The sequence below is a fragment of the Antrostomus carolinensis genome, unplaced genomic scaffold (assembly GCF_000700745.2).
Source record: "Antrostomus carolinensis isolate BGI_N321 unplaced genomic scaffold, ASM70074v2 scaffold10519, whole genome shotgun sequence".
Lineage (NCBI taxonomy): Eukaryota > Metazoa > Chordata > Aves > Caprimulgiformes > Caprimulgidae > Antrostomus > Antrostomus carolinensis.
The window spans coordinates 33484-44231 of NW_010339227.1; the positions used below are offsets into that span (position 1 = coordinate 33484).

Sequence of the window (10748 nt, forward strand, 5' to 3'; positions counted from 1 at the left end):
CACCAGATTTGGGTCAAAGCAGTAAGTTAACTTAAAATTAGAGTTCTGTTACAGATACAGGCACACAAAAAGGTACTGGAGTTCAACCTTTGGTTTTCAGGATCTCTTCCTGCAGGAGTCACGCAACTTCATTTCTGTAGTAAACTACCTGATTATAAGTTTAGCTGTGTCTCTTTTACTAGTACTGAACTGAAGTAGGGTGTGTGGGCAGTGGGACTTAAAACTAGAAAACCAGAACATGTACTGGTTTTAGAAAAGTAGATCCCCCAAAATATTCTAGAATGATGCTTGTTTGCAGTGTCACTTGAGTAAGTAGCACAGAGTGCATTTTTAAAATAGTCTTTGCAAAGAGAAGTTTGATATAATTATATGGCAGATCATATAAACTCTCTAGGTTTGGTAGTAGTGCTGCATTCACCTTGGAATTCATGTGTCTGAGGACAGATCAGTGAATTGCTGCATTTACAGATGTAATGAGGCTCAGCAAATCTCAAAGATTTGAAGCACACGCTTCCTTTGATACAGGCTGCCTTTTGTCAGCTCCAGATAGTCCTATCAGCTGCATTTATATTAAGGATCCCTCCAGCTACATCACATTGGGCACAGCAGTATATTTAGCCTGGTTTTGACTCCATGTGACCAGCAAGTAGTACAGTGTCAACTTTCCCTAAAAAAAAAAAATCCAAAAACCAACCTACCAACCAACCAAACAAAACCCCAAAACAACAACAAAAAACCCCACCCCCAACAACAAAAAAACCCACCAACCTATAGTGGCCCCTCAGTCTTTTCATAGGACAGTGGCAAACTATCAGGGACATGGTGGGGTGCCTTGCAAGGTAGCATTTCAAGCCATAAGACAGGTTTGCTTTTGGTAATTTTAAGTTCAATACCAACTTAACTAAGTACTTTTTTTTTTTTTTTTTTAATTAACTGATGAAAGAAGGCTGTAAGAGACCTGAAGAGGAGTATAGTTTTCCTGTGCACATTGTTTATAGTTGTATAGACAGACTGGATGCGACTGCAGCGTCACAGCCCAAACTCTGCAGTGATGTGGTATGGTAATAAATATCCCTGTTCATGTCATGGTTATGATGTCACACTGCATTTATACACCACAGTGAAAACAACTCATTTAAGTCATATGTTTACTCCTCCTCTCTCACACAAGAAGACAGATGAGTCTAACATAGTAAGTATGAAGCGTGAACCTTGGAGGACACGTGCTGCGCGGGGGAAAGCAGTGCCAAAGTGTCTGAGCATGCTTTTGCCAGCATGACAAGGGCACGCCCTCTCCTTCTAGTTCAGCTACTATTGCAAGCGCCTGCACCACGCTGCATACATGCCACTTGCATTCACAGAATAAGTTTCTAACCTCTTCCAATTCTTAAACGGGAATCTGCAACTAGTGGAGCTTATTTTGAGTTAGCTCCAAGGTGTTCTGTGGCTCTCAGCCACAAATTGGAAGGTTCACACATTAGCTGGTCATAGGCACCTGAGAATTTAGCTGAAGTTCTTCACATGTCAGCAACCTATAACTGGTCTTCTCAGTAGATGCCTTGCTGGCATGGGTTTTATGCACACAGTGAATGAATCCACTAGAAGATACAGTCATAGCATCCTTTAACTGCTGACACCCCCAGATGGATAACATTCTCTTCACCTTTCCTCACTGTTCCAGTCTTTTCCTTTTAATCTGCTGCTCAGTGTCTGTATCTTTCTTTATTCATTCGTAACACTTACCCATTTCTAAAAGTAGATTCCCATTCTCTTCCAGTGCATTTCAGGCTCTGCCTTACCACCTTACTCAACCTCAACATCTCACTGCAGGAGCCTATAAGCTTATGAGAAGAATTAGAATTGTACACTGCTTTTTACTGATATCTCCATACTGCTTGACAATATATTTAATATACAGAATCCTAAGAAAGGAGGAGTTTGAACACAACTTTACTAAACAGTTTATATTAGTATAATTTGCAGAATGGCTTTTATCAACAGGAATATTCTGAGAGTTCCACGTGCAATGTAGGCTAGAGCCAGAGTTCTTGTCACACAAATCAATCTCGGGCATGCTGCAAGATGTGACATTTTGTTCTGTGCTTAAGAGACAGTAAAAAACCGTTTGATTTTGAGATGAACATCTCAAGTTTGAGTTGCACCAGCAAGAGGACAGGTTTTTGAGCTGTTTTCCGAGATACTAAGCTTGACTCTAGCATTCAGTATCTTTTGTTTCTATAGACCTTCAGTGCTCTGTTTGACAGGAGACTGCCTTAATTAAGAATGACCTATTAATGCACAAGCTTTAAATATATTGAGAAATACAAAGTATGGTCATTCTTTCTTATTAGTTACTACTGTGATTCTCCAGAAGTGAAGCTGAAGCTACAGTAAAAAGCTACCTGTAAAGAAGTACAAATTTTCCAGCAAAGATCAGACTCTGAGCTTCCCAGCAAGAGCATTTATCAACTAGAGAGTTATCACAGACATATTAAAATGAATGAATGCAAATGGCTTAGAATTCGATGTGGAATGCATCTGACAAAGCAGACTTACTGCTTTATGTACACAAAATGGTTAGAGGATTTCTAGTTATGATTTCTAGTAAATCCACATACTAGATTTTCTAATCTCCAGCTTTATGTAATGGAGATGCAATGAGTAACAAAATATAAAGAGGATTAGTAGAAGGTCATTCTGATTTGCTGAATACAGTCCAGCATAATACCTTAAAAATGGTTAAATATAGTTGTACATGTTAGAAATCTCATCACTGTAGAAAGCCATGAAATCCAAGACAAACTCACTCCTGAACTGCAAAACACAAGAGATTAAATTTTAGATCAACAGTATTAGAATAGATTTAAATCTAAAACTTGACAGTGGGATAGGTAAACCACCACTAGGAACACTAAAGTGTGTGGGGGGCAATGAACAAGGCCTCAGCAGATAACTAGCTGGAGTCTAACTTTGACTAGCTATTTTTCCAAGTGGGAAAGCAATGGGACATTCATCAGATGAGAATACAAGAGAGCACAGTAATTACCAACTTGCCTGTTTCTTGTCATTTCAGCTTCTTTATTTAATACCTACGTGCAGCCCTAAATGCTCTACAGGAAACGGTAGCCTGGGGAGTTGGGCAGAGGGCAAACTTGCTGAAAGATGGTAAGGGAAAAAAAGAAGGTCCAACATACTAAGGATGGGGGGTGTGGAGGAGGAAAAGCGAGGGACAAATAAAGAGCAAGAAGCTGCATTTATGTAGTTCCAGTCCAAAAGTTTACCAGCTTGTGCAGACTGACTACTGCAAAGACTGAAGCAGAAAGAAGTATTGTCTTTCACAACACCTTTGCAGTGGTAGCATTTTGAAATTGTGTATGTTTAAAATGCTTTCTATAATATTGTTTGAATTTCATATCTAGGTGTCCTCATGCCTTTTGATCCCTTGTTTTGTCACGTGAATTAGAAAGTGTTTCACGTAGGAAGCAAGAATGGGAAGAGGGGATGCCAAACAAAAGAGCAAATTCAAGGTGGAGATTAGAAAAGCCTAAAGACATCAACCAGATCCTGTTCAAAAAAACAAGGAAACAGAGCACCACACAAACTTCGGGGGGGGGGGGGGGGGGGGAAATATCCTTTCTGCAGATACCCAGAATTTAATTTAATTAATCTGCCTTTAAATTATGTAATCTTTTTTCACTTGTAGTCTGAACAGAGCCCAGCTTGCTCTAACCGGTAAAGGCAAAGGAATAAAACAAAACTTAAAAAGATACTCTGTTCTGGTCATTGGCAAGTGTACTAGACTGTGCTGAGCAGCTATAAATGGTGAATCCAGATGTGTTTCGCCTTCCAGGAGATGCTGGATCAAGACTAATCCAGATGCTCTTGGCTTGATCACTGATGGATGAAGCAGCTTTGTAGTTTTATATTAAGTACTGGATTAGAGGGTTTTTGGATGTGTTTTGAAGAAAAAGCATGAGTGAAGAGGCAGTAAGATTCACTTTTAGGAGTCTTGCTTAAAGGTATTTATGTAACTAATTTTAAATCTAATTTTAAATCATACTTTGTCAAGATAAACAACTTAGTAATTCCAGGACTAATTTTGTCATGAGGTAGCACTTCCATACTACATTCAAATTTTGTTAAAGTTCTTTTAAATATTTTATTTTCTTGGCAAAAACAGTATCTACTATGCTAATTTTGAAATAGTGCACATTACTTAAAAGAAATAAGACTATTTATACTGTCAGGGTTGTGGGTTTTTTTTTTTTTCCTTACCTTTTTTTCAAGATTACTGACTTAAACATTTAATGCCAGTAATCCAGACATGATATTTATAAAATTTTCAATGGGCTCTGCCTTAGTGTTTTATTTTGAGAGGTTTATTTGCCTTAATTGGTAACCCTTAAAAATCTATTTTCCACCTAAATATAGCTTTCAGGTTTGATATATGAGCTGGGAGAACATACGGCATCAACATTCATTTCTGTATGCAATTATGTTTGGATTCTTTTCCTTAATTGTTATAACATTAATGTAGAATAAATGATTTGCTATTTGTGTCTAGCTCTACTTGTACAGAAACTAAAATTCAATTATGCACAAAAGAAAAATTTTGAAATTATTCTTTAAACCACAGTAATACCTTAGATTTATGATTAAAAAAGTGTTCTTGTCTAAACATGGGGTTTTTTTATTTAAAGCTGATTAAGCAGAGGAAGCATTTACTCATGTTGAAAGAATTGAGCAGTTTGTTTCTTGTCACTATACCCTTCAAGATTTTTGGAACAGCAGGTTTTAGGCTAAACCCCTAATTTGTATTTGCAGATTGGAAATGAAAAAAAAGCCAGAAACAAAACCAACCAACCCAAACCCAAGGCCCCAAGCAATCATCAAATGACAGGAATATTAAACTGAATTAAAGATACTCTTTATGCTTGCAAACATATTGCTGCTGCCGAGTGCTAATTTAGCATTTAAAACCACGTTCAGTTTTCCATATAGGAAGTGAATTATTTAATCACTAGTTATCAGACCTCCTTTAAACTTCTCTAGCAAGCATTACTTAAAAAAAGAAACTGATAAAGCTGTAGCCATCTGACTTGTATGTAGATTGATTACACTCCTCTAAGCTGTTACCAAGTGGCCACACTTTGAGTGTAGCTCTTGCAGCTTCTCCTGTGATTCGATGTCTTTGTCAGCACAGAAACAACTTGGTAATTTCATTGTGTTAAGTGATCAAAATAGTTTCTAAAAGCAACTAATATTTGTGATATAGGGAAAAAAATGGATTTCATTACTGTGTGTTCATTGTAATTTCTGAACAGATAAAAACAAACTGCCAAGATGCTCCTAAATGCTAAATACTTTTGTTTATGTTGTGAAAAGCTTAACTACAGTATTTAGTTGTATTTTTTTTATTTCTACATCTTTTTTGTGGGTATGGAGGGAAGGGAATGAGAAAAAGGTAGGTTCTAACATTACACTTCTTGAAATATTAGATTTCTTTCTCACTCCTCTAGTACCAAAGTAGAAAATGCTTTTTTGTTGTTTATTTTGTTGCATTGTTTCATAAAGCCTCGCTCTTCTCCCCTCAGCATGTCTCTTGATAGAATCAGTCTATTCTGTCCTTTCCAAGTGCAGTAAAGTTGGTTGATAAACAGTGTTTCTAAAAAGAACTTTGTTAACTAAGGTGCCCATTTAACTGAAAGCCCAACTATATTATCACTTTCATTTCCTTCCTAGTATGCTGCATCTTTAAAGACGTTTCTTATTAAATTTTCTTCCTAGTGACTGGAAGTAACAATAGCAAAACTCCATTTATGCAAGAAACCGGGACTGACATGGATAATTAACAGATGGCCAACACTTATATCCTTACGCTACTGCTGATGCAATTAAGTAATTACTAGGGATGATTAAAAAACCCCACCATAACACTTAAGGCTATTGTAGAAAAGAGATACTAGTAAGATTCCCATCATCAATACCAAACATGTTTTACACACCGTTTAAGGCCAGGCCTTCTGTTCTTCCAGTCGTATTAACATGACATGTTCTTTAAACTGCTTTGCATCTCTGCCTCAAATGGTCTGATGTTTAGGATCTGATATCTCTTTCTTTTCACTTGGTTGGACAAGTTTTGGAAATTAACACTGTCCAAGTATTTAGAGAACTTTATAGCCTGGCTTTTAGCCCTAGACTGTCCTTGTCCTGTTTATGTTAAACAAGTGAATTTCTCAAAAAGGCAGCTGGAGTGGTAAGCAGAAAGCAAACAGCTACTGCGAGCAGAGGTGCTGAACGATGACAGCGCACCTACAGAACGTCTGTGAGGAGACTAAGACAGTGCCAAAATGCATGTGTGAGGTTTTCAAAAGACTAGCCTGCCCTTCAAAACTGGGACAACTCTAAAACAAGACTCCAAACTACATTTATGCAACTTATCTATATTATTATGACTTTCACTGGAACATATCAACAAGACAATCAGAAAAGGCTTCAAATTAATTCCTTGTACATGAGGTGTCAATATGTAGGCGTTAATCCTCAGGCCCTCTTTTATGATAAAAACAAAGTCTATGGGCAAATTAGACTAAAATACTTGAACTGTATAACTACAGATTTGCAGCCGAGATCATTAGTTTTAAATAAGTTGTTGCTTTGGACACAAAAATAAGACCCCATTTTGATGATACAAATTTACTTCTGTGAAGAGGAGTGCGTTCTAAACAAAACAAAGCAACCCTCCCACACCCACTTTGTAGGTTAACATAGATTATATCCCAGTATGAAAATATGATATCCACTTACCATCATCTAGTGTGATGTCTTGTAGTCCTATTGTTTGAAAATTAAATTCTCGATCTTCAGGTTCTGGTTTAATGTTAATAGCTGCCCCATCTGGTGAAAATGGAGATGAATCGCACACAGGGTGGTGTCCTAGGGACGAGGCTGCATTAAGACCTCCCAATACTGGACTGTGTGCTTGAGGGGAGTGCTGTCCCGAGTGACTCACAGCAGCTGGCGGGGGAGAGGAGGCAGGTCCTGAGCTAGGAGATTGGTAAGGCAGAGGTTGGAGCTGGGGTGAAGAAGGTCCAGACAGTGGTGAATGGACCAAAGGGTGGGAAGCTGTCGGGGATGGGGATGAAGCGGACACTGGATTTGTAGAATGGTATGGGACTTGCTGCAGCTGAGGAGAAGACTGCCCGAGGGACCGACTCATGGCAGAAGGGATGGAGCCCTGCCCAGCGCTCGGGCAGTGGAATCCCATGGACGGCAGGTGAGAAGATGACTGTCCTGAATGAGCTGGGTGCGCTAGCGGGTGCCCTGCTGTGCTTGATGTTGACACAGAACCTGGATTTGAAGAATGAAACTGCATTGGTGGTAGAGCTTGGCAGCTAAGATTTATCAAATGCGGTACAGCTGTGTCTTGCTGAAATGAAATAGCATCAAATCCTTGGCTAGAGGCAGAGTTCATAGGAAGACCAGACTGTCCGTTGTATACATTGTTAGACTGCATAGGCTGGTAGGAAGGCCTCACAGGAGGTGCTGATGTTACCTGAAAAGACTGAACAACAGCAGGAGGCAAAACATGACACTCTTCATTTGGACTAAGGTTTCTACCTGGCATGTGTGGCAGGTGGGACACTGCTGAGGTCACCATTGCTGTGTATGGTGGTTGAACTGGACACACGAGGCTCCTGGGTGACGTGGACAGTAAGTTGTCATGTGGATGCCCTTGCTCTGGTGAAGGCAATTGAGTTCGGATAGAATGCAGGCCCGGGACGCTGCTTGCGTGAGACAGGGCCAAAGATGGAACAGCAGACAAGTCCACCTCATCTCTGTGCTCTTGCTTCATTATAACTAGAGAAAGTAAAACGACGTGTTAGAATTCCAGCCCGTTTGTATCCTGTGATAAATACAAGCCAACGGCTGTTTAAGAGCCACAACAGCACTGCCACTGTCCTTGCTCCAATTTCCTTTCTTTTGCTCCACTTCATTATTTTTATAAAGTACAGCTTAAAAGCCAGAATTCTATTTTAGCTGCTTAATTTTGTAACTGCTCAATTACTACTTTATACAATACACTATTAAAAAAACTGTTATCTATATTTATAGAAAAAAGGGATTTTAAAATGTTTGTGCAATAACAGGTGCAGTTATAATTAAACTTGCTTCTTATTTAAACAGTGTCATTACACCATTTAAATGAGTTTCTCAAACAAAAATATAGTTTAAAATGTGTCTTTAAAATGTATCTTCGGAGCTGTTGTTCTCAAGAATGGTTGAAAAATACCATGTAAGTCTGGTAACATAATTAACGTGTATTTCGTGTACCAAATACCGAGGTAACATTGCTTAAATCACACAGGAAAGTAGGTGATTTTAGAGCACAAGTGAGCAAAACTTATCTTAAATAGCATACACTAATGGGAGTTGGCTTTGTCAGCATACACATGAGCTTTAACAAGTTTATATCAATATCCATATCTGACTTTAAAGATTCCTTCAGATACCTGACTTCAGGTCCTCCAAAGGGTCTAGCGCCAGCACTTGCACCTTGTGAATTCTGACTGCTCTAACTGGCTATGGATTTCTTAAGAGAGAGAGAAGTGCCAGGTAGAGGAGCAGTAGGTGTTGCATCTTTAGTAGCAACCCCTTCCTCATACCATAACTACATGTACAGTTAACATGTACAGCTTTTGCTTCTGGCTAAGGTACAAACTGTTTTCTCTCAACATGCTGCAGTGCGGTCAGAAAGGGCAAAAAATATTCTTTTATCTTCCTTGTATCTAAACACGAGGGGTTTTTTTACATTGGGGGGGTAAAACCTGTTCTTCTATGATCTCACTGTCCTCTGTGTCATCACTAGGGTTATTTAGAAGAGCAGCTTCTGAGATTCACCATCATTCACAAAGAAAAGTGCAATGCAAATTATTCTGTAAAAAGTGTACCAAAGAAATACCTGGCTGTAATCAGCACTGTAGCTTATTACTCTGACAAGCTTAAGTAAGTTGTTTTACAAACAATTCAAAGGTAGTCTTATTTATCTGTCAAAGGTTTAAGACTGAATGAATTATTTTCAGACAAAAGTCTACTTTAAATTGCAATTGTTCAATTTTTTATTTAATACCTGGTGTATAAGTAAAACGTTGAGACTGGCTTTTTTTCCTCTTGCCATTGCAGAGATAAAACTGCACCTGAACTGCAGCTGTAATGGTTTTGTTATGGTATGGAGGAACTTCAAGTATGATGTTTGCCTGTATGAAAGTTGAAACAAAAAAGTTTTACATATCAAATGCAAATGAAACTGTTAATAATTACAGAAAAGCTAACACACTTACTGCAAAACTAAAGCAAACTGATATTTAGAAATTGGTAAACTTCAAGTTTATGGATATTACATAGTAAAACATTATATAAGCAAACTGTCTTTGGAGACTTTTTTTTCTTTTTAAACACAAGTCTTCTGAAGGTAATGCTTTTAATTAAATGAATGCATCATCTAAAAGGATGCTTTATTTATCTGTGAGAACATAAAAACCCTCTAGCAGTCAAACAGCAGCATTTTTTATCATTAAGCTCTTAAAAATTTTAATACACTGGAAATTCTTTGTCATCTTAGCAAAGTTATTTCAGTTTTCTTTTTTTAATTTTCTATTTCTTTTCTCATTGCTTTTACAACAAGCACACTACTTCCAGTTCCTTCAAAGTATCATCTTAATGGCTACTTTATAGTATTAAGCCAATTTAGAAGTCTCCAGTAGTCTGTCTGAATCAACCAATGATCAACTTACTTTACTAAATAAAGTCTAAATTTCAGAACAACAACGAAGATGTCTAGTTTCCCATCTTAAAACAGAAAGCTTTCCAAAGGCAGAAAAATTGTTGCTCACCCCTTGACACTTTTCCCTAATTATTTTCCCTTCTACCTCCCACTGAGGTCGTCCATCTGTTGAGAGAAATTTACAAATTCAAGCAAAAAGCATTTTCTAAAACACTTAATTAAATACTTTATCTTAAAAATACTTAAATACCTAATATAAATCTGCATTTATTTCAGTCATAAAGAGGCCATTTGACTTACAGATATATTGTAAACAAAGTGTAAAGTATCGAGATACTTTAGGAGTTTCAGCACTACAGCCATGGTCTGTAAGCTGACTGTTGTGCAGGACTCTGCATTTTAACAGGACCTGCTGACTCCATTCAGTTAGATTTAATTCCAGAGGAGGCAGCATGTACTGTAAGTGTGCAGAGGGATTTTCTTTTTCCTCCTTTTCCTAAAAATATTTTTGAAAGGTAGTTAAATTACTACTAACACTTGTGATTATTCAAACAAACGGGCTGATGACGTATAGGTTAAGTCACCATGTGAGAGATAACATATGCCGTATCTTCATGCACATACCCACAGGTTATACATTTAAAACAAACACCTGCCCCTGAACCGAAAGACCCTGTAGTTCAAATGCTTGACAAGCTGTCTGTGTTGTGGGGGAGTAAATCACCTCGGTGAACCTCTCTCTGCTCTGACCCAGCATAACCCATTAGCCTTGATCTAGCACTTGGTTCTCTCGATTACCGGGCTTTGTACAGGTTAGCAGGGAACACTGTCTAGCTGCAGTCAAGCTGAGTGCCAAAATACATTATTACATAAAACCCTCACTTATGTAGTATTCCCTAATAAAAAAGCCCCAACTCTTACTTAAATATTTCAGGAAATAATAAGATGTACAAGAATGGGACTC

At 38.0% G+C, this 10748-nt stretch overlaps 1 protein-coding gene across 1 annotated transcript in view; it reads right to left on the minus strand.

Annotated features, from left to right (window-relative positions):
• Window positions 1-10748, minus strand: part of NFATC3 (nuclear factor of activated T cells 3) — a gene marked incomplete at its 5' end in the record, with an annotated part of 55185 nt that overhangs the window by 12974 nt on the left and 31463 nt on the right. The window contains 3 exons of the mRNA XM_010175764.2: window positions 6808-7860; window positions 9131-9257; window positions 9894-9949. Coding sequence (XP_010174066.2) covers window positions 6808-7860; window positions 9131-9257; window positions 9894-9949 — 1236 coding nt within the window. The remainder of the gene's footprint in view (window positions 1-6807; window positions 7861-9130; window positions 9258-9893; window positions 9950-10748) is intronic.